We start from the raw sequence: 25,303 nt of genomic DNA, 5'->3' as shown, positions 1-25,303 counted from the left end.
GCCATTAATCCATATAATCGCTGATGGCGAAATTCTGCATACAATTATTGCGCAAACACCCGGCACTGTGTGGAGACTGAATTCAGCTTCCGTTGAGAAACCATGCTAATAAATGGTAATTAACTGCATAACTTGGCCGTTAATCGCTGCCAGGCGTAATTGTTTAACCGCATATCGAGCATCTTCGTTGTTAATAAAAAACCACAGCGTAATTTAACGCCGGGTGTTTTAATTGCGCTACAAAACCGCAGCTGCGCATTAATTAACCTAATTATCGCGACAATGTGCATCGATCTTAACGTCAGTATCAATTAATATCCGTGTCTCGATTACGTTACGTGTTAAGCGGATTATGCTTTAATAATTTTTATTCATTGTATAATGTGTTTTCTCCAGCTGTCGCTTGTGGCTGACGTGCTGCTTTTGCCAAGTGTTGCAGTTGATGCTGTTCGTTAACAAGAGGATTCGATAATAAAATTGTAAGACCATTACGAGTTACTAGCAAGTTCGCGACATCGTATTGTTGTTGTCTTCCTCGCAAAATGTGTTGTGTAATACTAGCGGAAGTCTTTATTTTCATCTGGCAAGACAAAAATCTCCCGGCGCGCCTGCTTGCATAATACCGGCACAACTTGTGTCACACCTTATACCGACATTTTGTTCCTCGGCGTAATTTGTATTCCTAGTGGAATATTACTAAAGTGGAAAATCTAATTAAAATGATATGCTGATATCTAGCAACGAAACATTGCAGTGCTTAATAATAAAGCAGTTTAACAGATATTAAGAATACCACTAAATAATAATACTTTTTGTAAATATAATTATAAAAATTTTAATGAATATATCTATTTGATGCATATATTATATTACGAGTAATTTTTATTAACTGCATAGTATTTGTCATATTAACTAATTTTAAACATCAAAACTAAATAATTTTCTTCGGTTATCTTTTGATGTGTTTAATCATTATTAAACCCGTTTTGCCGTGATCTCTCTGTATTATTAACATAATTTCTTTTGCAAAATCGTTTTAATTTAGGATCTGGCGAATTGTTTTTTAAATTTGATCCTTTTACATATTTTTCTTATACATTTTCTGTACAAATATTTTCTACAACATTGTCTTACGTTCTTAATTAAAATTTTTTAAATTGACCGGCATTTAGTTCATGGGAACCGGTACCGATTACAAACCAACTGTTTATTGCCGGCAGTTTCATGCGCTTCACCGCTGTTCAAGATCAACAGACTAATTTATTATGCGAAATATTTCTAGAAAGATTAACGGCTGTCAGCTTAACAATGCAACGCACGCAAATCAAGGGCACAAAACGCTCGTATTCAAAAGAACAGCTTATAATGTACCGAAGAGCTTTGGTCCAATCACGACAGTCTCCTTTCGATTTAGTAAAGACAAAATCAAGGTCGTTTATTACATTCTACATGGCCACGTTGTCGTGCAGACGTTTCTGTGGTGTCGATGTACTCCGCTCGCTGGCCTGGTTCCATCGCGACACCACACAACACCGGAACACCAGGCAGACCAGCAAAAATATCACAAAGGCAGTGAGCTGCAAAAACAACAAATTTAAAAAAAATGAAACAACAATCAATCGGCGAATTGCAAACGGTGAAAACTTTGTACACTGCCATCAACAACCAAAGTACTGATTCGATGTTTGCTGCAAGAACTTTTTCTTGGGCGCTGTTAAAGCCTGCCTATTTTTCATGGTTGCCCTCCAGAAATATGTGTATTTTATCTTAAATATTAAAATGCAGTGTTTAACAATTATTTATAAGACAGTATCGATTTATTAATGAACTAATGAAAATAATAATAAACAACTGCAGCAACGGATGCGAGACAAGAAAATTGAAATACAGTATTTGCATAAAGATAATCTCTGCGAAAATAACCAACTGCGTAAAAGAAACACTAAACACAATGTCAGTTAATTATCCCGTAATTTTTTTTGTGCAAAAAAGAAAGGCCCCTTAAAAATTAAAAAAATCCCAGTAATGGTTCTGGCATTTGTTAAAAAAATAAAAAATATCTTGGAAATAAAATCAATACGTGAGAAGTAAGTAAAGTGCAATCTCCATTAATAAATTATCACGTGAACCCGTTCCCTGTTTTACATCCCGTGGCAACGCTAACGGCCTTGAAATGGGAAATCTACTATTTCGATTAGCACTCCTCAGTTTGTAAATTGCACCCTAGTCAGCGCCAGGCGTTGCCATTGGGCATAAGTGGCCCGCGTTCTCGGCAACCCGGCACTCGTGCCGCACGGCCCAGCGCCACAGCTTGACTTCCGGCCAGGCGGCCGGGATCGGCACGCGTTTCGCGCTCCACTGCGCCACACTACCGCCTCGATTACGCTCCAGCTGTGATACGTGTAATGTCTCTATGAACCGGCATTCCGCCGATCATGTAGATAGTTCGTAATCAGCGGCGCCGGTTATAGCGCACTCCTCGGTCTTCAAAGATTTAATGCTTACTTACAAATCCCAGTCCAACCAGCAGACCCACCCTGCAACAATTAAACCCGGCATCGGTTAGTATGCAACGCAAGCGCAGGCGAATAATTAAGACGTCGCACACCCGATGATTACATGATTCCCTGAAGAATTGGAGATTATTTAGCAGGGTTTACACTCGAGTAATTATAGTCCGAAAGGTCATGGTACGTCATGGATTAAAAAGCGGCTAAATGGCGCTAGCAAATAATTTCCTGAAAAACTAAATAGAAATTTATTTTGTGTAATCCGCTTTCAACATATAACAAAATAAACAAACGGCTTTAAATTGATAATCTAGAGCCGGAAGAATCACTTACTGTTAGACTTTTATTTACCAAATGAAAAATCCGCTACGTCATTAAAATTATTGGAAAAATTTATAAATAGATGTAGATGTAAATTTACTTCAAGAAAATTCTGTTTTAAACTAAACCAGTCTTAAATTAATAAGCGTCAGCAGAAAACCTTAGAGACATGCATGCTTGGAAAGTGACCTCATTTTAGTAATCCGATAACCTAAGGTGTGTTGTATTTAGTTGAAAAATTTATAAGCAGTTCATTGATTTCTTGGAACATAAATAATCCGTTCTAATAATAGGTGATACTAGAAAAGCAATTTTGAGAAAGCAAACAGAAGGAATTTAGAAATTCTTTTATACTGCCTGCGATTAGAAAGGCAAGCATTATTAAGCATTCTTGCGGGACAATAACTTGGCAAAAATAGTTATGACGTAAATTTCTGCGGAGCACGATTATTATCCTCTGCTCACCCGAGTCCGGTGCTGCCGCCTCCGAATCGGTTGATAACATAATGCGTCCACCGGCAGCACTCCTTGAAGGTATCCGTACCGCAGCAGTAGGGCGGGAAGGGGGCCTTGCACATGAAGTAGTGCGACACGTACAGGCCGGTTGTCTCGTTGACGACGTGGAAACGGCAGGCCTCCTGGTCGTCGTAGCCGCGGGCGGAGCGTGCTGCGATTACCAAACATACTGTATACACAATTTATATACACTATTGTGTCAGCGTGGGTTAGCGCTATGTATACGCAAACGATTTGCATACGTTGACAGGGATGTGCCAACAGCTGAAGGCATGGTTTTCATCCCCACAAATAAGGCAAGATCGATTACGTACTTAGGCGATCGTAGCGCTTTTATTAAAAACAGATCGAGCAAGAAATGCTTTAAAGAAAAATGTATTAGCCGAAAAACAGCGCTCATAATTTTCGGTATTTAAAGAAGAATAACTGCTATCGTAGTTAACATTAAAATTACCTTGTTTTAGGTATGGGATCTGCAATCTTTAGTTTATTGAATCATGCTAAAATGATATCAAATAATAGCTGCTTTATGCGCAATTTTAGGTATAATAATGAACACTTTTACTGTTGTCTAATTTTTTATTTCAGCTTTTTTATTTTTGTAAATATTCTCTAAAAAGACTCGTGTAGTAATACGAAGCCAGCTACGCACGGCTTTCGAAACAAACAGCTTAGCAAAATTTTTCGCATAATCAATTTATCGATAATCCAGATTTTTTCCTCCGATAAACGAGGTCAATTTTCGGAGACACCATCGAACGTAAAAATTGATCCTAATAAATAATGCCAGCTACCGGCTTGATCACGCCACACCGGCGCCCTATCCGCAGCGGCCGTGATACACTAATTAGAATTGACATCACGCTTAACCGCTTCGCCATGTGTTTATCGTCGATTTGAAAAGCGCACGTCTCGTTTCAATTAACGCCAAAGCAGGAAGACGTTTTTCTGTTCTGCGCCAGGCCCTTGTATGACTGGTCCAGTATTATTCCAAGCCTTTTGTCCATCATGGCCAAATTAAATTGTTTCCGGTCGCGGGGATCGATCGGCGCACTGGCAGCCGCGTAAAATGGATCGGCTGCTGTACTGTATAATGCTGTCTTGCATATTACGGAAGCCGGGGCGCCCGTTTCGCCATTCATCCTCACTGATTAACAACGACAAAACTGTCGTCGATCAATTAAACAACGCTTCTAATCCCGGCACATTTTCTCCGACCCGGCAACGGATCATTTCCGCTGGTTAAAAACTTACGCCCCAAAATATCCCATAAAAACCGGCTGATCGGGAATTAATTGGACGATTATTTTGCTGTTAGCTGCTTGTCATTCTTCATTATGGAAATATCGCCAGCTTTTGTATTGTATATACCGGAAAAATATGACCTTTATGAAAAGTGTCGCCGTGATTAGAAAATGTTTTTAAAATGCAGTATAACGTTAACTTGAAATTTAATGCAAAAATTAAAATTTTTATCGAATTTAGTAATCGAAAAAAAAATGAATCTAGTATATTTTAATCAATATATATATATATAATAATTTATAAGCTAAATCTAAGCGCAATTATTTTGCAAGAAACCACGGTGTGCAAGATAAAAGTTTGATGTTTGAGCTAGGAAGGAATATAAATCAATATTCGGAGTATTTCTTTATTTACATAATGTTAGCTGGATAAACTATATTTTATTTGAATGCAAGGAAATCGATTGCAAAAACAATAAATGACTGTTGGCGTGACTGTACATTTAGGAAGGTCAACGCTGCGCATTGTCAGGCCGTTTATGGCTGGCGTATAATGATCCGGCTGGCGTCTGGTGTTTTCTTTTATTAGCAAAGATAAACCGGTCGATTTGTCGTTAACCCGGCAATCAAAACCGTGCCAAGCATTCGCCCGGCGCTTCCTGTCGAACGTGTGCAAGAGGCGCCCGGGCCAATGTTGAAATAATCCATTATAAACAATTTCCGGCCTAATATGTTTTCTCTCGTTCGGCCACGCGCGAAACGCGCGCTTCACGCAACACCATCATCAAAGATTTGTTTAAAAAAAGCCTTCCGATTTTCATTGCGCCTTCTATCAGCTTTTACAAAATAACAAACGCTGCATTATTTCCATAAGCACTGAGAGCATAATATTTTTAAAAATTAAGTGCCGATCCTACCTAAAAAAATCCATACACAGTGCATTCTTAAATGAGTCAACAGAAAAATAGGTACAGTGTTTTGCTGTTATCAAAACGATTTTTTTTATGGGCACAGAGATTTTTGATTATTGTAAATATTTCTAAAATAGCTTTCCAAGCCAGGAGAGCAATTCAAAGATATCCAAATAGAAAGATGTATCGCGAGTGTAGATACTAACGCAAAAACGCCAGTTGCGATGGAAAAAAGTGATACTTTTTCCGCAGCATTTTTCAAGCCATTTTCCGCAAACCAATTTTATTTTTCTGATACTGAAAAAGCAGTTTTATTTTGCTGATACTAAAAGAGCGAGTCAAAAAATTTCTAAGCACTTCTAAATATCTCCTAAAATTATTATTCAAACCAAGACATCCATGCAACGATTTCCGATCAAATTACCCACTCATGCCTCGAAAAAAGATTACAGCACGGCACTACAGAGTCAACTGGACAAAATGTACACACTGTGCATTACAAGTGCTGATTAATGGTTCATAGCGGCAACATACCGTGTGCAGCGAGGAGCAGGATAATCCCCCAGATCCCCTTACGCGCCAGTCTAATCCAAAGGGATGCCGCATGAGCCGGCACGGCTAACCAACTTATTCCGCCGATCGCCATACACACAGTCGTACCATTCAGTAGCCTGCTGCATCAATCATTAAAGACTGATCTCTTCACAACCGCAACATGATCGCCACAATCATCCCCTCGTCGCTACGCCGGGTTTTTTATATACGGACATATCCATGCCATCGATCAGCAAAACATCTACGCTTCAGTGTTTATGGTTAGATATATGTCATGCGCGGAAGGATAAAATAATCCCGGGTTTGTTTATCACGCTAGACGATCGTGGCTGCCGGCATAATGCGCATAGCGAGCGGAATGGCCACGGAAAAGCGAGTGCAGTGCGTAATCAACCCGATTAGATTGGCCAATGTTGTGGAAACATATGTGGCTCGGCTTTCTTCCTGGGTAGGAAAGACAGTTAGTGAGCGAGAGCGCGCAGCAGTGGGGATGCCAGCCCGCGCAACCGCCCGCAGCCACCTGCCACATCGGGCTAATTGTTGCACACGAGCACTGCACTCAGTCGCGGGGATACTGGAGTGCGCATATGCCGTTTCCGCCTCCAGCAACGTATAGTCACTATACACGCAGTTGCAGTCTGCACGATCGATTGATTCCCTGTTGACTGTGGAAGCGCAGTGCTCTTTGTTGGACACAACACGGGATCTCCACAATTCGTAACGCTCGTATTACGTTGTGACGTCACGGGCTGGTCCGGTTCCGGTGATAGCTTCCGATAGCCTGGAAAACCACCGAGGCCACAGAAACCGAGAAACATATGAAAACTTTTTAAACATCTGTTTAGTTGAAACTTCATTGGTGCCGTAATAATTAGGAAGTGTAAGAACTTTAAGGACTTCGAATTCTAAAAACCTGAGCATACGAAAACATAAAAATTACTAATCCTAAGAAGCCTATGAGTCCCGAAAATCATCCAGAAATCTAATAAAATTTTTGCTCTTGGCATAATTTCAGTGCAGCGATTTCTATTTTGGGTGCAAAAACCAGTAACCGTTTCCAACTTATTCGGGAAAAGTTTACTGCCAGTGTTATAAGGCATAGCTATTTAAAAAAGATTTTCGCGATGTTGTAATTTAAAGCATTATGTTGTTATTTCATTCAGTTATTCGGCAGGAACGCGGTGAAATGTACGGTCAATCTGCTGAACTCTGAACGTCAAGTTGCCGGTTTAGTTGAGTACGTACACACTCCAAGTACACAGAGTAAGAGAGTGCGCATGGTACAACCCTGGATAAGCGCAATCTTGAAGAGGATTGCTACTGTACGGCGCAGTGAGTGCACCGTTACAAGCCATCATTTGTGAGTATGGAGGAACAAGAGGGGATAATTGCATATCGACTGCTGCTGTTTTCTACCCGGCAGCGTCAAGGGCACTCGTACTCGAGTGCCTCCCATCGGTTGGCCTCTCTCCCCCACCGGGCACAATCACGGGATCTGCGTAATCGAGCCACGTCCAGGCTTTACAGTGCAAAAACTTTTCACAGGTTAACTACGCCTGTTGATGTCAGTTTTGCTTCATTCCGCCTGACATTTCTACAATACCGATACAGTTTTTGCCTTTTTGGTAATGCACAAATATTCCGCCTCACTAACAAAAAATAATTGACTGGGACAGTGTAAGCTTTTCTAAGTACAATAACCCAAAATCACATGTCGCGGAAAGGAATTATGTCTTTAATTATCAACGGTACCACACATGACAATTTATCACGCTAATGAGCAAATGTACAGAGTACGTAAAACATTTTGTCGAGGATGGCCACTGAATGCACAGCAACATTAAAAACACTGTTTAAACTTTGACTGTAAACGCGGTATATTAAACTGCCTATGTCTACAGTATGCGATAGGCTACCTTGCATAATCCGTGATGAACAGAAGAATCAGTTACTCTGTACGTTTACAATGTTTGACATGAGAACGCTTTATCAGTCTGGGTGTTGTTTGTTTTTCGGTTACGGCGCGCGATGCCTTCTGTGGCAGTTGGTGTTTGGTCAAGCACAAATCCTGCTCATTCAAAACGTTGTGAAATCTGTCAATACGCAAAAGACTGCTGCCTTCTTATTATTTGTCATATCCACATAAACCGTCATCTGCAGAGTATTTTCCTAGTGGACCACGTCGTTTGTAGGCATTTTTCGAGAACTGCGAGATATACAACGATTTGCTTCATCCCGAAAATGCGGAGCGATCGAATACGGATGATATTGGGGGCAGTACATATTATTTACGGGTTTTGCTTTATTGCGCTGCAGATTATTGGTAAGAAAGATGTAAAGTACAGCATTTTTGTGGACGCATGATTTAAAAAAAAATAATGTTAAGATTAAGGTCACCCTTAACAAAACAAAACGAAAAAAACGGTAATCAAGCGTAGTTACCAAATTGACTAAACTAAAAATCCAAAAATGAATAATTTCAAAAGTGACCTTTATAAACGTAGACTAAAGGCGACTTTCTCGCTCCCGGCTTTGGTTTTTACCGTTGATTTAGTCATAATATTCGGGAAAACATTTCTAATGAAATCCGAACCTTTAAGAAAAACATCTTTTTCGCAGTGGAAATTACCAGCGCGGCGTTTTACACGCAGAACACGGCCGAGGACTTTTTCAAAGCCGGCTTCGCGTTGGGCGGCATGGACTGGATCCTGGCCGCGGTTACCTTGGTGATATTCTGTCGGGATAAAGACAGCCGCGGTCTGCGGGTGGCCGAGATGATCCTGACTATTTTGTACACGTTGCTCCTCATCTGCTACTTGGGCATTCGGTTTCAATGGTTTGTGGAGGATCCCGATTGGACGGACAATTTCACGGACTGCCACTTTATGCCGACATGGCCCAAGTACTACCTGTGGAACCGGCCGCCCCACTGCAGTGCCTACTGGATTAAAGCGCATATCATGTGGATCACCATCGGGATTGCACTGGCCGATCTGATCACATGCTTTGCCGGGCTGGTCATGGTGCGGGTGGTCAGCAACGCTCAGGAGCGCAATAAAATCTAAGCAATTGGTCTAACCAAGCCGCCCTATCGATCAAATAATTGCGGTTGTATGCAATAAGCGAAATCTCTAATCAAGATCTGACGTAATATTGTACTGTAATTTTATTTTAATTGGGTAAATCGTTACCGTGCAGCTTTTATTGAACCGTTTTATAAACCTCAAAAGTGGGGTTTTTTTGCAGTGTTGTTGATGTGATTGCAAGGTTGCCGTTAACTGAGTTGCATTTGCGTTTGATTTTGCTTGTAGATCAGACTGTTTACAAAATCTATTAAAAATCACAAAAAACTTACCGCTAAATTTTATCGAGTTTTTATTTATAATTGCCGCAATTTTGACATTTTTTCCGTGATTAAATTTCTATCGATCTAATTAGCTTAAATCTAGATACGCAAGCGTATCGATAGGCGTACTGGCTATTGCGGCATTGCCCAAATTAAATTGTTCGTACTCGTATAATATTAATGGCTGATTTTATATTTTAATTAATTATCTAAATCGGCATTATTCATATTGCGAGAGCGCGGTTTAAACGAACGCTTACGGTGATTTACTGGCTTCGTACTTAATAGCGGGCATTTAATGGAGAAAATCAAACACTCGATATTCCGTGCAGCGTTATCTCTCTTGCAACACCGTTTATCAGTCTGGTCATTATTAGACTTTCGTGCTAACGCCGTGCGATACGCTTGTTCGCCCGGTGTTGATCAACACTAATCAGCACCCGTGCCGGCTGTGATCGGTTATATGCAAAGCCTGCTCGTTTGTACTGTTCAGCAGTCGAGGATTTCTGCTCTAATTATTGTGAATTGCACAGGCTTAATATTTACTTGCAGCGTCCTGTTTTTCTACAATATTACGAAAATGAAGACCGATCGAATGCGCATGGTTCTGGGACCTCTGCATATTATTTTTGGATTTTGCTTCATCTCCTTGCAGATAATCGGTAAGGTACTATGAAGCGTTAGAGGCCCAAAAATCCAGAAAAAATATGCAGAAAACAATCACTAATTTGGTCAGTTTTTTTTAAAATTTATTCTTTTACGGCCGTTTGCTGCTTTTCGTATGCTTTGACGCCCACGAACATTTAGTTTTATGCAAAGTTGCAACAGCTGAGTACTTGGAAGCTAATAAATTAATTCAATTTGCTTCGCAGTTGAAATGCTTTTGCTGCATGCAGTACGTTAGAAACACTCAGCTGCTGCAACATAGCACGTGGCTACCTGAATAACGCCCGGTGACGAAAGGCACCAGTTGCATTCAGTCATTTTTTATTTCATTATTATTTTACTGTACTATTATTAGTAATCCAGCTTCCGTGTGCTGAGCTCTGGAATAAAATTTCTCCACGGTTAAATTATTGAAGTTTGCTAATACATTCTTTAATTATGTGCACCAGTGCGGATAATAATTTTGTGTGATGAACGTTTTTTTTAATAAAGCGAAACAGGAATTACGCTTCCAGTACGCAAAACACTGATGTATAATAAATTAATTTTCACAGCGGAGGTTGCCAGCTCCGCATTTTACACGAAGAACACCGCCGAGGACTTCTTCAAAGCCGGTTTCGCGTTGGGTGCGCTTGACTGGATTTTGGCGGTGATCACCCTGGTTATATACTGCCGGGACAAAGACAGCCGCGGTCTGCGCGTGGCGGAACTGTTCGTGACCATATTCTACGCGCTGCTGATCGTCTGCTACCTGGCCATCCGCTTCAGCTGGTTCGTTGACGACCCGGATTTTTCCGACAACTTCACGGACTGCCACAACATGCCCATGTGGCCGCGCTACTATCTGTGGAACCGACCGCCCCACTGCAGCGCCTACTGGATCAAGGCGCACATTATGTGGTTAACATTGGGGCTCGCCATGGCTGACCTTATCACCTGCTTGGCCGGGTTGGTACTGGTGCGCATGGTCAATAATGCACAGGAGAGGAACAAAATTTGACCGATAAGATGAATGTTTTGTGGGAGCGAACTGGGTTCTAATTGTGTGCTTTGATCTGTGTATACGAACAGTTTACCATCGCTTTGAATTTTGACCATGCACGGAAAATACGAGCATTATTCATTTCCAGTTATATCTCCTGGTAGAATTCCCCAATTCCGTGAGTAAAGACGTGTAGCTTAGGTTTTCGTCAAATGTTGTAGCATTGAGAAAAAAACTATTCATCAATACTTCTATAGTTTTTATGATTTCGTTGCTGGTTACACTGTGGGTAATATAAAACAGAACCGCTCAGACGATAACAAAAAATCTCTGTAAGCTTATCCACTCCATCCATGGTGCCCAGTACTGACGCCGCGTTCCCCCGTTGAATCTCAATCGATCTCAATCGACAAGCGCTGTCGATGAAATTCGTGCGAGCGTACTTCTCCTGTTTATTGTCGCAGTCTTTTAGCCAGCTCCTTGATGATGGCGATGGCCGCCGCTCCCCAAGGGCCAAGCGTTTCATCAGTCCACTGTGAGACTGTGCAGATAGCACCATGAATTCAAACTTCGTAATGGTAGAAGTATAGTCCACAGGCTTTCAGTATTTCAATAACCCGTTTGGCGATGACGGATGAACGGGCATCACGAGTGCGAGCAAACACACCTCACCTTGGGCGTGAGTTAACATGTTGTGTTATTATTGGTATTATTATTGCAACAACAGTAGCCAAACTCAGTAAACAAAGACTTTTTACACTTAGGTGAAACTTCCAGTACTTCCGTTTCATCTGTTGCTTCTGTTGCTAATATTTCCATTTCTTTCGTGCTATCGGCTCGTAAGATAAATGCTGCTTTCACGAAATTCGAGGTCAGGGTGACCTATATTTAACAGGTTAATCGCCTCCGCTCGAAAATTCGGCCCAATTTTCGAGCGGAGTGTCCTTGCACTTTACCGTGTTCAGCAAATTAGTAGATTGTAGTCGCACGCCGAAAAAGGCTTACGATAGACGGTACGATATACGATAGGCTCTTTCACGTCATCAGAGCGTACCCTTACCGGACCGTTTGACGATAGGATTGACGGTAAAAGGCTCAGATATCGTCAAGCATACCGTTGTGCTCTGCGATATAGCAACCACTCGCGGTGGCGGTGGCCTCCATAACTACGGCTGCAGTTGCCAAAACTCGAAAGTTTTGAATAGCTAGAGTAAGCTCTAAGTATTCTTGATTAACCAGCACAGTAAATCAAAAGAAGGACAAAATTATTTGAAGTTTTTTGATACTAAGTGGAAGCGGTTTGTCAAAAGATTCACGATTCTGCAGCCATTTGCGTTTACCATGCTAAGCTTACGGAGCAGTTGGAGTACTCTGCGCGAGCTGCTCACTCAGACTCCGTAGATTCCTGTGTTAATTACAAATGCTGATAGAAAGGTTCATTGGCGCTCAAATGTAAACGTTTTGGTATCAAAAAAAAAATTTGGAATTTTAGTTTTCATTTGACTTACAGTGGAACGCAGTTTATTACATACAGAACTTCCAATGCTGATTGAAACTTCACACGTTTCACTACGAAGGCAAGAATCGACCGTATCGTATACCGTTTGTGGGCTACGATGACTGCGATCACTGTACTGTGCTGACGATATGGTCACGATACGGTGTTCCACCGTATCGTTTACCGGACCGTATATCGTGGCGGTGTGGCGACAACAATCTACTCACTCAACAAATACTTACAAAGGCTCAACTACGAACTCAACAAAGACGCCAGGTCGACAGATACGTAATGCGGCACAAGGGTGGTTTGCTCGGTTAGGTGAGCCGCATAGTAAAAAGTGCGGATCAGCCAATGGATCACCAGCCGCCCCATGTGGCGCACTACATACATGCTGATTGATTTATATTGTATGTTGGGTGATTAGTGTGCTGAATGTGCTGAACCGTAAAGCACAAGTGAAGTCCAATTTGCAAGGGGAACCGAAGTATTTACAAGCCCGCCTCAGAAACGTGTGAAGAGAAACAATTAATATTAAACGCACATAAGGCTCGTACAATAGCATACGAAGTAGCTGCTCAAGTTCTAAGCGAATTTGGCTTTGGTATGGTTGCTGAACCGCACGAGGGGGTATACGATACGCGTTGCCACCTCTCGAGGAGTTAGTGCTTCATCGTAAGGCGCGATTCAAGTATTACGTAGCGGAAATTTTCCACTTTTTCGACCACCCCCCACCCTTTTGTGACCTTTATCCATGTATTACTTATGGGCGGGTAACGCCAGCCGACCCACCCCCCACCCCCTGAGCCGTTACGTAATACTTGAATCGCGCCTAAGTGTATTTGTTTGGAACCCTAAGACCCGCCCTATATCGTTTACATACTCAATAACGTACGCAGAAATGCATTGGCTATAGCATAGCGTGTCTATAACTGTAGAATTTTGTTTGGGCAAGCCCTTACTGGCGCCATACGCACCATCGACGAAACGATCCGGAAACATCGACTTTATTGGCGATGTTGTCCCCACAAAAACTAACCAAGACTTGGAAAAGGTCACCTAATTCTGACTGCCAGCCCCCAGAGCTCTAATATCATCTGGGGTGGTGAAGCAAAAGACAAAAAATTCATTTTTGTATTCTGATGCGGTCATGCTTGCTTGATTGCTATAATAAGATGATAATGAAGGCATACCAATGGAATCTCGTCCGTGCGGTAATGTTATCGCTGGTTTTATTTGAATTATTGCCATCGTGGAGTTCATATCATGCATATGGTTCGTGAGTAAACAAAACAGGAGCAAACCCTGGAATGCAGTTAGATAACGCATTTTACAAACATCAAGTAATTGTAGCACAATTTTAACAGTGATTAGTAGCGGCCCAGCGCTTAGCAGCGAGTCAGAATCTAGCATAACTGCAATACACCATCAGGAGCACGGATTCGTTTAGTGTTAAATAGTGAATCGCATGGTTTTTGGTGAAAGTTTCAGATTTTGTTATTTATTTTCGTAATTTTTGAATGATCTGTTCTTAAATTATGAGTAGTGCGATGTTGCGAAGTTTCGTTCTTTTGACATTTTTTCCTTATGTCTTCTGCATCATTGGAGGCTATGAGGTTCAGTCATGGAAAGAATATTCCTTCATGGCTAAGTTGTTTGCAAACATGTCTTTTAAATGTAGTGGAATTATTATTGATCCGTCTTTTGTGCTTACGGCTGCTCAGTGCTTGTGTGATCGAACGTTCCCCATGCGGTAAGCTATGATTTATACAGCAGCTGACTGTTGCTTAAGATGCAATAGCTTAACACTAAGAGGAGTCCTATAACCTGTACATTCGGTGCGAATGTCAAATGATTCTAAGTAACACATTAAATTTTTAACTTTAAATACTGCTGAATACTCGATATCCAGTTCGTTGTTTACTAAGCGGCATACTTCGAATTCTTAAGGTGGAAAAGTTACTTTTTTGAAAATGCTGAAACATCCTAATGTTGTGGGTTCTAGAAAGAAAATATCTATAGCCCCGGCATATTATGCATGGCGCGGGACAGATGTGAACGTCGAACAACTGCGTGCGATATCACAGGTGCACTTCCATCCAGGATTTAGCTGTGACAGCTCCATTTACGGAGTACCAGTCGATAACGTTGCGTTACTGGAGCTAGCTGCCCCTATTCCAAACGAGATAAGCTACCCGATAAACTGCCGACATGTTCCGTGGGACTCCGTGTCGTCCAAGGATGTGGAAGTGGCGGGATGGGGAAAAATAGGTTATCTGTACTATCTGGAAAAAGATAACTGAGTAGATTATTTTGTTGCTTGCAGTAAAACTCTATAATTATTATTACCGCACTGCATGCTGCAGATGAAAAACTAACTCGCTTCAAAAAACAGGCCAGTTTCTGCGGGTGCAGTAGATTACAGCTAGAATATAGGTTCTTGAATATTTCAGTACCAGAAAGCTATTGAATATGAAATACCGTGGCAATATGAATTACGAGGGAAGCATCCGGGTTCGTCATCAATTTTTGTGTGCTCATGGTCTTTATTTACTTTTGGAAATCCCCATCCGGACAGGATGCCCTGTACTGGTGCTCACTTGTCAGATAGCCCGCGCGTTCACGCACTTTGCACGCGCTTCCGGTCAGCTTCTCCAGCTCCCCCACACTCGGCTACGGTTTGCGCAGGAAGCGTAGTAGATTTTTATCCTACCTAGTGATAAAATTTCAATTTTAGAGAAGTATTGAAATATCCTGACACTACTGGTAACCAGCATTCAAAAGTGGCAGTACATTTTGGGCCACCTGCAATATCTATGATAGTCACTGTCGAACCAGGTAAACTCACTCGAAATTTCAGCTACGCTAATGCTAACATCCTATATTATTCCTTCAAATATTAAACATAGGAAATTGATATAGGCATCCCCTTTCACCTCAGATATCTATAGGCACCCCTGTCGCACCCAATTAGACTATAGGCACCCGTTTTCGATTAATAAATCCCTGCATCCCGTCGCGTGCGAAAGCTATGTATAGGCACCCTCTTAATGTCCGCTGATGTGTTTTAAGGTCGAATTTTTTTGACCGTAGAGAATTCTCAGATAGTCGCTGCACTACCGGCTCCAGAATTTTCTCTCTTGTAATATATCTGGGTTCTGCAGCAGAGACGGCTCTGTACGTAATAATGATGTCGGACACTTCCGTAATAAGTATCCCATCCTGCTTTCAAACAGTATCCAAGAATAAGTATCCCATCCTGCTTTCAAACAGTATCCAAGAAGTACGTTCCCAAGAGATACGTCAGTCTTCGGTGAAAAATAAAAAAGTCGGTGCCTGTGGTCCGCGGTAAAGCGGGGTGCCTATAGGCTATAGTATCTATTAAAAAGAGGCTGCCTATAGCAAAACATGGTGCAAAAGGGGGTGAGTGTGGACTAACCCTTAATTGTAAGAATAAGAGAAGAACGATAGCGTTCGGAAAAAATACGTACATAACAATTCTGGGTGCAGGAATGCGTACGTACATATAAGGGGGATGTCATTGGCTCACCTAGATAATCCCTGTACTTGCTGCCGTCAGCCGGCTGGTGGCTAGACGTTGTGACGTTGTGGCTAGACATGATGCTTATGTATCGCACCAGATTTAGCCATACAGCTAGGACGAACTGGTCGCATACCCAACTTCTCCACATTCACTACGCATGCAGTGCAGTGCACTGTGCGACTGAGTTCAAAATATCCGTTTGGTACAAGTGCACTGCACCGCTTGCGTGCAGAATGCTGGGTATGGGGCTATGTGACCATTAATTTAGTCCATATGTTTAAGTGAAATTGAACCTTGATATTGTTATCGCGTTATGGAAATTAAAGATGCCTATTCGGTATTTAGATCTACATTGTATGTATTTGCCGTAAAGTCCCACTCCAGGCGGGTGACGGCAGCAAGTACAGGGATTATTTAGATGCGCTAGTAACGTATCGTATGTACATAATAATTCGGTCTGCCAGTAATTATGTTGAGCATCGCCTTACGGCTTAAACTTAAAGTTTGCTTCTTCGCAGATATTGCTACTGGAAGCCCAGCCTTGCGTGCAGTCAAAGTAGATTTGATGCCCCTCAGTGAGTGCCGTATTGCTGTTCATAATGACCAATTAAAAAAGTCGGATGAGGTCGATTTCGATTATTTTGATGAGCTGAATTACTATGAGCGAAGACAAATCTGTGACAACGGATCGAAGAATGGCCTTCCTGCTGGTTCGGCACAGGTTGGTACATCTGCTGCTTTTGGGATAATTTAGACTCACACCCAAACATACAAAAGATAATGCAGCGATATCAAGCGCTGATTGGTGACTTTCGCAATGTGATAAAATGCCGACACAAATAAGAACAAATTTCAGGTATTCATTTTATGGACATAACTGTATGCGAACCGGCTCAAAAGCATCATCAGTTTCACGGTGTAGTGTGGTCTTTTTGAGATATTCTAGTAAAATCCGAAAATTATGGAAGCGCCGCCAGCATTGTTCGATTTATGAAACATCTTAGTAACTACTACAAGCTGCACGTACTAGGATTTTGGAAACTTGGACAATTTCCAAAACGTTTGAGCTTATGTCATAGGGTGATTCCGGGGGCCCAGTCATATTGAGACTGCCTGGAAAGGAACCTATGTTGCTCGGAGTGATTTCCGGATCATTATAGTACGGTGGCAATTTGACATCCACGTTGCCAATCGTGTTTGAGGGCGTATATATGTTGTTTTTGCAGTGAGCCAACCGGAGAACAAGAACATCTTGGTGTAAACCTGAACATTAGCTTTTATATAGACTGGATTACAGACGTAATCGCGCTCGAATATGATACCAAAGCTCGCGTTGTGGGGAATGGCACTATGTCCGACCATGGAATATCAACCAGTCTGCACATCAATAATTCCGCAGGTACTGTATGCCAGACCGAAAACCACAGCAGTAACGGTTTATTACAAGGATATTCCTATCCAAGTTAGAGATGATGCTATCATATGAATCATCCTTATTGCTGGAAAAGATGAAATAATAAAAAATATATATGCTGGGTGTGTACCCGGGAAAACCGTCCGGATAACAAACTTTCCGCAGAACGCTTTTGCCCTACCCGCATGAAATTATACCATCAAATATGTTTTAGCAAAATCAACGAAGTAGAGATTCTGGATAATAGCCAAGTTTACGGACATTAATTGAAAAAAATAGGGACCTACTTATTCCGACTTATTAACGCACTCCTTGCAATAACTAGGAAAGTGCATTCGCTTTTTGCGGGCACTGCATGACCGAAGCGTAGCGGGACAGCATAGGTGTAATTGTATATTAAAGGCAAGGTTGTCTGAGACCCCCTTTTATTCTATTCTGTGGTTCTTCAATTTTTCATTTCTCTCAATCCGGTTGGCAGAATTTTAATGCGAAGACAAGTGGAATCATGGCTTTTGGTTTAGTCAACATTTACATAGAACTTGTGAATACTTGTTAAGATAACGGCAAAAAATCAAAACGTATAGTCGTATACGGCTTCTCGTGAATAAATTAATTCCGGCTTGAGTGCAGTGCTTGCTCACCGCGAAAAAATGTACATATGCACGGTAGACATATATACATGCACGGTACATAAAATCTTATGCACGGTACATTTGTACAGTCCGTTTTTTTAATTTTTGGCTCAATTACTGTAGCGAGTGTGATTGTATCTGCACGCGCACTGTGCTTGTTGTACTTCTTAACAAGTATTCACAAGTTCTATGTAAAAGTTGACCCAACCAAAAGCCATGATTCCACTTGTCTTCGCATTAAAATTCTGCCAACCGAGACATTCTACTATCCGCTGCACGATGATTTTTAATCTAAATGGATGTACAGAGTACTGTATGTGAACGCACAGAGCCGAGACATTCTCATACTCTGTAAGGCTGTGTGTAAGCCACACCCCTTATTTTCACCTCTAACAGGGGCTATTCGAGACCCCCATCGACCATGTACTATTTTTTTAAGGCGAATCTGACCACGTATTAATGATCAGCGAATTTTTCTGATCTAGAAAGTATTTTTTAAAATTTTTGTCGGAGCAAAAAAATTCTGACTGCCAGCCCCCTGAGCGCCCCACGGTATCCTGGGCGGTAGCAATGGGATCGAGGGCAAAAATTTTACTTTCATGTTTTTTTCACTGTTTCTAGGTAAACCAATAATCCTGAATTCGAATTTGATGTTAAAAATATAATATGAGCTAAAAATAAAAAGATTTACGTAAAACAAACAAGTTTTGACACAATTGATGTAACATCGATTATCGACACCCTTCTCAGCAAAAAGTTCTTCCACACTGTTTCTATCAATTTTTTAACATCAAATTCGAATTCAGCGTTATTGATTTATCTAGAAACAGTGAAAACAACACGAAAGTAAAATTTTTTCCCTTGATCCCATTGCTACCGCCCAGGATACTGTGGGAGGCTTACGGACCTGGGAGTCAGAATTTTTTTGTTCCGAAAAAAATTTTAAAAAAATACTTTCTAGATCAGAAAAATTCGCTGATCATTAATACGTGGTCAGATTCGGCTTAAAAAAATAGTACATGGTCGATGGTGGTCTCGAATAGCCCCTGACCTCTAAACAAAAATATGAGAATATTGTTCGCCCCAAGGATGTTCAGTAGTACGTGTTGTGTACTGTAATTTGCTTTTTCTTTGTGTGAAACTTCTCTCCAACATGCATCCTCCGTTCCAGGCTTTCGGAATGTTACAGAGGGGTGTATGTTATACAGAAGCACTACCCCCAGGGGCACTGCCCTCAGGGGCTCAGGGACACAGCCCCCGTGGGTGTTCCTTAACAAAAAAACTAACAAAATATCAGAGTATGGACATTATGCGGTCTGAATGTTGGTTTTGCTGCCCTTTTGTATGCTTGGAGTTGGAAGATCCGGTACTAAACAGATTAAAAACAGAAGCCGGAAATTTCTTTAGAGACACCGAAATGGTTGTTTCCCCAGCCTAGCCAACCGTATGTTACGCAGGGGTTGAATAAGCTGGTAAAAATGTTACCGGTTCCATAAAAGGTGTATGTTATAGCTGTAAAGAGATGAATGTTATACATAGAACTTCCCCTGTGTTATAGTCTACCGGACGGTTTGGTTCCCAGCCTCATGCATGCAGTAAGGGGGTGAATGTTATAGGAAGGTGAATGTTAAGAGGAGTTTCACAGTATTTACCTTTCAAACTGCTGCTCGAAATTACTCACGGCGCGAAAACGTATTAAGGGAAGTGGCCCGGTACATGGTACCGGGCCACTTCCCTTAATTCGTGTACACGATTTTTTTCAAATTTTAAAATAAATTTTAAAATTTTTGAAATTGATTTTAAAATTTGAAAAACATGCTAGAACAGTGGAACAAAAGTCTCATTATGGACCGATCTCTTTCAGATTTTGCACGTAAATGCACATAACCACGAAGAACGTTTTTACACTTCATTAAATTCGTGTACATGCACGAAATCATTCACTTTCGCGCACTCCTAAACCCTTTTTTCTCGTGTTTTATGACAATCTGTAGTCAAATGATTTGTATACACAGGCCTGAAAACCGTTTGCGCGCGCAACATCCGGTTCGCGAGTTATGGCCGTTAGAAAATTCCAAAAAGTTAAATGCATTCAGGTGTACCAAAAGTCTCATTATGGACCGATCTTTTTCAGATTTTGCACGTAAATGCACATAACCACGAAGAACGTTTTTACACCGATCCACTGTTCTAGCATGTTTTTCAAATTTTAAAATGAATTTCAAAAATTTTAAAATTCATTTTAAAATTTGAAAAAAACCGTGGAAGTCTGGATCGGTGTAAAAACGATCTTCATGGCCATGTGCATTTACATGCAAAATTTGAAGGAGATCGGTACATAATGAGACTTTTGGTACACCTGAAAGCATTTATACTTTTGGGAATTTTCTTACAGCCATAACTCCCGAACCGGATGTTGCGCGCGCAAACGGTCTTCAGGCCTGTGTATACAAATCATTTGACTACAGAATGTCATAAAACAAGAGAAAAAAGGGTTTGGGAGTGCGCGAAAGTGAAAGATTTCGTGCATGTACACGAATTTGGTACCATGTATCGGGCCACTTCCCTTAAGTGCAGTATGTATGTATTAAAAATATTTAATAAGAAACGAACTGTACACGGTACATATGGACGGTGCTCGGTGTTTGCCGCTAGGTATACGGTCCGGAATGCTGGATGTCGTAACGTCTTTGATAGTATTAAAGGGCCACCGACGGATCTAAAAAGCAGCATTGCCGTATTTCACCTTCAGTCCTTGTCATCTTCAGAAAAACTCAGGTGTATTGATGCTCGCAGATTGTGCTAACCATTTTAAAAATGGTAAGAAAAAAACATCGTCTAGGGCTGGTAAAAACGTTCCCCCGGACGTTTTTTCAGTGCTCCACGGACAACTGCACCAAAATGGTAATCTTTTAATAGTATTAGTGACATAAATTATTTGCACGCGAAAGCTGGCTTTTAAGGAAGTCAGTGACCTTTAACAAAATGTTACCGGCAATAAAAAACAAAAATTCACAACAAATTCCTTAGCCAACGTTCCCGTGAATGTGTAGTGAAGGAGACCGACGCACATACACCAAGATTTGCATGTGGCTTGAGTATATACGGCTACCGTGCATGTGTGCATCTGGTAACAAATACCACCGTGCATACGTACATTTGATGGCAGTGACCGTCGCACAGACAACGCGATTCACAGTTACCTTAAATATATACGGCCAGCGTGCATCCTGTAACGGATACCACATGTAAAGCGTTTTATCAGATACGGTAACTCTTCGGATAAGACGTGTGTTGTCTAAAAGGAAGCCCATGCGAAGCAGCACAATGTGTTTAGGGATTGCAGGAAATTTCAAGCGTGGCCGGACGGTGCTGCCTGTTTTTGCTTTAACGAGAAAAGTCTGCAGTGAATAGTGCTTACGATGTTAACGATTGCAGTGATAGCTCCCGTCGCACTTGGATGTGGCGTCTTCCTGATAGTTATAATTGCGGCGTCTTTGTACTGTCGCAGAAAGGCTAAAATGAAAGCTTCTAGACTGCAGACGCAAAGGGATGCTTTTGCCGAAGAGGTACGTATAACTAACCAGTAAAGTTGAAATCAGCGCATATTGACCAAAATATGAGACTTATACCACCTTGTAGTAAAAAATCTGCAGTATTTGGATAAATTTTTTGTTTTCCGGTAAGTATTACTAATTTTGTGTAATAACCATCTAAACCAAGTATGGGAAAGCGTTCGGTGACGTCTACGCGCGCACATCAAAGATGCCGCCCATCGCGCACCTGAGATACCGATCTTCACTCTGATCTTGAGCGCTGGCCTGCCTATACGGCAGGTGCGTTAGCGATAAAAGAATAATTTTTATTCGCTAATTTTCGTTTTACATAGGGCGCCGACACATTAATAATATTTTCACAAGTTTTTAAGTTTAGAAATCTTCGAATTGCAGTTACTCTGGTTCTACGAACCAGAATCAAAAATTATGCCGTTCAGTGCTCAGAAGATACAGCTGACTTCACTTCAGCTCGCACTGAATCAGCGGATATGATCTGCCAACAGATAACCATGCGATGCAGCATATCCGCGATCAGCATTAGAGATGATCCTTATCAAAGGTGCGCGATGGGCGGCATATTTGGGTCGGCCAACTTCGCCCGTTTGCAACTTTACCTTTACCTTTGCCTTGGCCGTCGGAAAAGCCGTTAGCGATCCAATTTGCCGTTTCAGAACGCCGTCTGTAAAAGCCTTTGCCGTTTGGAAAACAAATTACCGTTAGCACATTGCCATTTCTAAACTTTTTCTGCGCGTTTCCGGTTTCACGGCTTTTCACATTATTCTGCATACGTGGTGCACAGACCGCGAAAGTTTTAAAGCTTTTGATATTTTGTTTCTGTATACACCGCCCTAATTAAGTTTCAAGGTGCGCAACAATGGTAGAAAATGATACCGTAACAATATATACAGCATAATCATTACCGTAGTCCAGAAAATGGTTAAGCTAAAATTATCGGCACACCAACAACATTATCTACACACTTATAAGTGTACAATGTTAGATTGTAAGCTTAAGCTTATTATCTTACGAAACAACATATCAAAAGCTTTAAAACTTTCGCGGACTTTGCACATAACGTATGCAGAATAATGTGAAAAGCCGTGAAACCGGAAACGCGCAGAAAAAGTTTAGAAATGGCAATGTGCTAACGGTAATTTGTTTTCCAAACGGCAAAGGCTTTTACAGACGGCGCTCTGAAACGGCAAATTGGAACGCTAACGGCTTTTCCGACGACAAAGGCAAAGGTAAAGGTAAAGTTGCAAACGGCAAACTGAAACGGCAAAGGCAAATGGACGGCAAAGGCGAAGTTGGCCGACCCGCATATTTGATGTGCGTGCGTAGACGTCACCGAACGTTTCTCCCATACTTACTTTGGATGATTATTACACAAAATTAGTAATACTTACCGGAAAACAAAAAACTTATTTAAATACTGCAGATTTTATACTACAAGGTCTCATGTTTTGGTCAATATGCGCTGATTTCAACTTTACTGGTAAGCATTAAACAACCTATAACCAACACAGTAAAAATATGTTTTATATTATGCAGGCTGCAGAACACTTACGGCTAGAAACTGACGATACTGACCGCGAATCGTTCGGGAGCGATTGCGTCTACAGTTACCGACCAAGCGATTATTTCGCGAAAGGTTCTTATGGCCGATTGTACATTGCGACAATAAACGACCCAATCACAGCAACCGGTGAAAAGGAATTAGCCGTTAAAGTCACCCACTTCGATCGCAATGACCATTTTGTAGTCCAGGATGAAGAGTGGGCAAAACTGTTGGCCAGGTGGAGAATGCTGATTAAATTACGCTGCGATAACGTTGTGACGTACCACAAAGTCTCTATCATTCGAGCAAGAAGAGGCGTTTCCGTTGAATTTTTAATGGACTACTGTTCCGGTATGTCGGTTTATGTTTTGCTTCACTAAATGGCAGTTATTTTCAAAGAGCACAAAAGTGCGATTCAAACCGACGAATTTGTTTGCCGGTTTGCAGTCTTGTAAAATTTGATAAGCTGTTGCGTATGTGAACCAGGTAAAGCAAAGACCACTTCTATCGCTTCAGGTGGTGACTTATCGACAGCGCTGTCTAAAATCAGAAAGAACAAGGCGTGCCTAGAATGGGGACGATCTCTACGCTATGCTATACAGATTGTCAACGGACTCGAATTCCTCCATAGCCGCAGACTAATCCATGGTGACCTGAAACCAGGAAATGTGTTTCTGCAAGATCATGCCGGGCAGTATGATACGGTTTTAATCGGCGACCTTGACAACCTGGTACTCATGCAGAGCAACATCACTAGCACTGCCGACATGACCCATTTGCGTGGCACAACTCGCTATATGTCTCCCGAAATGCTGAAACGATTCGGCGAGGAAGAGACGCCGCCCCCGGGGCGAGCAACGGACATCTGGAGCCTTGGTTGCATAATGCATGATTTATTTGACAGCTCCAGTGGAATTTCCGTGAGAATACTGGGCAAAGCAGGCTGCAGTGATTTTATTGTTTTTGACCATACGATCGACGCATCATACGCCATGAAAATTATGGAAGGTTTCGCGCCGGTGGTAAACGAACACATGGCTCCATGTTACAAAAATATCCTCCAGGCGTGCCTCATCTCGAACAGTAAATCTAGACCCAGAGCAGAGACTTTGAGAACCTTCCTTCTTCCCTTGGTGGACAGTACCACCGCTACCGCTAACACGGATACGCTGCCGCTGTTGAACTCAAAGATTGGACGTCGTGTCTGAGGAATGCACTTCTTGTTAAGTATTCTAGGACACTTTCCGATGTCTGGAAGCTTTTAAGACGTTAACCGTAAAACTTTTAAATGCTATATTCACGTGGCATCTAATGTAGCGTTCAGTTATCATTTATACGTCGCGCTGGATTCTAGCCTATCTAGGTATTGTATTCCTCAGCATTCCATACATACTGATGACCGCAATGGTGCGACATTCGTCAAACATGTTCAGCTTCATCGGATATGTTTCGTGTTCGAATTTTGAATAATTTCAATTAGTGCCTGTCAGTGCAAGCGTTTTTTTTATGTGGGTGAGCAATTCAAATTTCGGCCAAATTAAAAATTCAACGGATGGTTGTTAAGTTAAAGTTAACCATAGCTTTTGCAACTACAGGAGTGCCGCGCCAAGTTCGAGCAGTTGTGTAAAATAAATTTTCTAAAAAGCAGCTGCGGGCCCTGGCCTTCGCTCACTCCCGTTTGGCGCAAGAGGTTTCCCGCTTTCAGTGCGGGCGCGGAGCGTTTTCCGTATTTGACTAACCAAGCGCCGTGAATAAACGGTATTTTAAAGGCCCGCCTCACTCTACTCACCTCACTCCAGTCTTCCACTTGGTTTTACCGTCATCGAATTCCAGTTTGTCCGTAATAACAGTCGGATTACAGTACAGTATTTGTTTACCACCGCTGTTGCCCATGCTTACTAATCATAACAATATTATCCTCCAGATTTCCGATGTTTAGTTTTCTCCTGTTGTTTTCTACACAAAAGGGAAACTGCTGAAATACTTAGAAAAACTTACAATTTTAAACAAACATAAAACTGCCAAGTTGCTTGCTTGAACATAATTTTT

General features: G+C 41.6%; 4 protein-coding genes across 5 annotated transcripts; 3 read left to right on the top strand and 1 right to left on the bottom strand.

Annotated features, from left to right (window-relative positions):
* Positions 1 to 1,220: 1,220 nt before the first annotated feature.
* Positions 1,221 to 6,882, bottom strand: LOC129602714 (uncharacterized). Of its 2 annotated transcripts, none has more exons than XM_055501828.1 (4): positions 6,037 to 6,882; positions 3,297 to 3,498; positions 2,506 to 2,537; positions 1,221 to 1,577 (listed from the first exon to the last, which is right to left on the bottom strand). In XM_055501828.1, exons 1-4 carry the CDS (start codon positions 6,146 to 6,148, stop codon positions 1,426 to 1,428), a joined length of 498 nt encoding a protein of 165 aa, XP_055357803.1. In that variant the 5' UTR covers positions 6,149 to 6,882; the 3' UTR covers positions 1,221 to 1,425. The 2 variants fall into 2 exon arrangements, with proteins under 2 accessions (XP_055357803.1, XP_055357812.1); XM_055501837.1 differs by having other exon boundaries at positions 2,510 to 2,537; positions 6,037 to 6,878.
* Positions 6,883 to 8,157: 1,275 nt separating this feature from the next.
* On the top strand, positions 8,158 to 9,395 carry LOC129581012 (uncharacterized). Its single transcript, XM_055471830.1, has 2 exons — positions 8,158 to 8,380; positions 8,677 to 9,395. The coding sequence occupies exons 1-2, from the start codon at positions 8,299 to 8,301 to the stop codon at positions 9,120 to 9,122; spliced, it is 528 nt and encodes a 175-aa protein (XP_055327805.1). The 5' UTR covers positions 8,158 to 8,298; the 3' UTR covers positions 9,123 to 9,395.
* A 476-nt stretch (positions 9,396 to 9,871) lies between these two features.
* LOC129580630 (uncharacterized) lies at positions 9,872 to 11,252 on the top strand. The gene is made up of 2 exons (XM_055471241.1): positions 9,872 to 10,065; positions 10,624 to 11,252. Exons 1-2 carry the CDS (start codon positions 9,984 to 9,986, stop codon positions 11,067 to 11,069), a joined length of 528 nt encoding a protein of 175 aa, XP_055327216.1. The 5' UTR covers positions 9,872 to 9,983; the 3' UTR covers positions 11,070 to 11,252.
* A 2,874-nt stretch (positions 11,253 to 14,126) lies between these two features.
* On the top strand, positions 14,127 to 24,590 carry LOC129580712 (uncharacterized). Its single transcript, XM_055471372.1, has 8 exons — positions 14,127 to 14,302; positions 14,555 to 14,820; positions 16,612 to 16,814; positions 17,173 to 17,252; positions 17,320 to 17,492; positions 21,578 to 21,708; positions 23,248 to 23,605; positions 23,771 to 24,590. Exons 1-8 carry the CDS (start codon positions 14,193 to 14,195, stop codon positions 24,460 to 24,462), a joined length of 2,013 nt encoding a protein of 670 aa, XP_055327347.1. The 5' UTR covers positions 14,127 to 14,192; the 3' UTR covers positions 24,463 to 24,590.
* Positions 24,591 to 25,303: the final 713 nt, after the last annotated feature.

This window comes from Paramacrobiotus metropolitanus, unplaced genomic scaffold (assembly GCF_019649055.1).
Source record: "Paramacrobiotus metropolitanus isolate TYO unplaced genomic scaffold, Prichtersi_v1.0 Parri_scaffold0000001, whole genome shotgun sequence".
Lineage (NCBI taxonomy): Eukaryota > Metazoa > Tardigrada > Eutardigrada > Parachela > Macrobiotidae > Paramacrobiotus > Paramacrobiotus metropolitanus.
This window is presented reverse-complemented; position numbering and strand designations above follow the sequence as displayed.

Coding starts and splice junctions, on each gene's coding strand:
- LOC129581012 (XM_055471830.1), top strand. CDS start 8,299: ATGCGGAGCGATCGAATACGGATGATATTGGGGGCAGTACATATTATT. Junction 8,381..8,676: donor TATTGCGCTGCAGATTATTG/GTAAGAAAGATG, acceptor TCTTTTTCGCAG/TGGAAATTACCAGCGCGGCG.
- LOC129580712 (XM_055471372.1), top strand. CDS start 14,193: ATGGCTAAGTTGTTTGCAAACATGTCTTTTAAATGTAGTGGAATTATT. Junction 14,821..16,611: donor GGCGGGATGGGGAAAAATAG/GTTATCTGTACT, acceptor GCTTCTTCGCAG/ATATTGCTACTGGAAGCCCA. Junction 23,606..23,770: donor TTTAATGGACTACTGTTCCG/GTATGTCGGTTT, acceptor CTATCGCTTCAG/GTGGTGACTTATCGACAGCG.
- LOC129580630 (XM_055471241.1), top strand. CDS start 9,984: ATGAAGACCGATCGAATGCGCATGGTTCTGGGACCTCTGCATATTATT. Junction 10,066..10,623: donor CATCTCCTTGCAGATAATCG/GTAAGGTACTAT, acceptor TAATTTTCACAG/CGGAGGTTGCCAGCTCCGCA.
- LOC129602714 (XM_055501828.1), bottom strand. CDS start 6,148: ATGGCGATCGGCGGAATAAGTTGGTTAGCCGTGCCGGCTCATGCGGCA. Junction 3,499..6,036: donor CCTGCTCCTCGCTGCACACG/GTATGTTGCCGC, acceptor TGGTAATCGCAG/CACGCTCCGCCCGCGGCTAC. Junction 2,538..3,296: donor GGCGGCAGCACCGGACTCGG/GTGAGCAGAGGA, acceptor TAATTGTTGCAG/GGTGGGTCTGCTGGTTGGAC.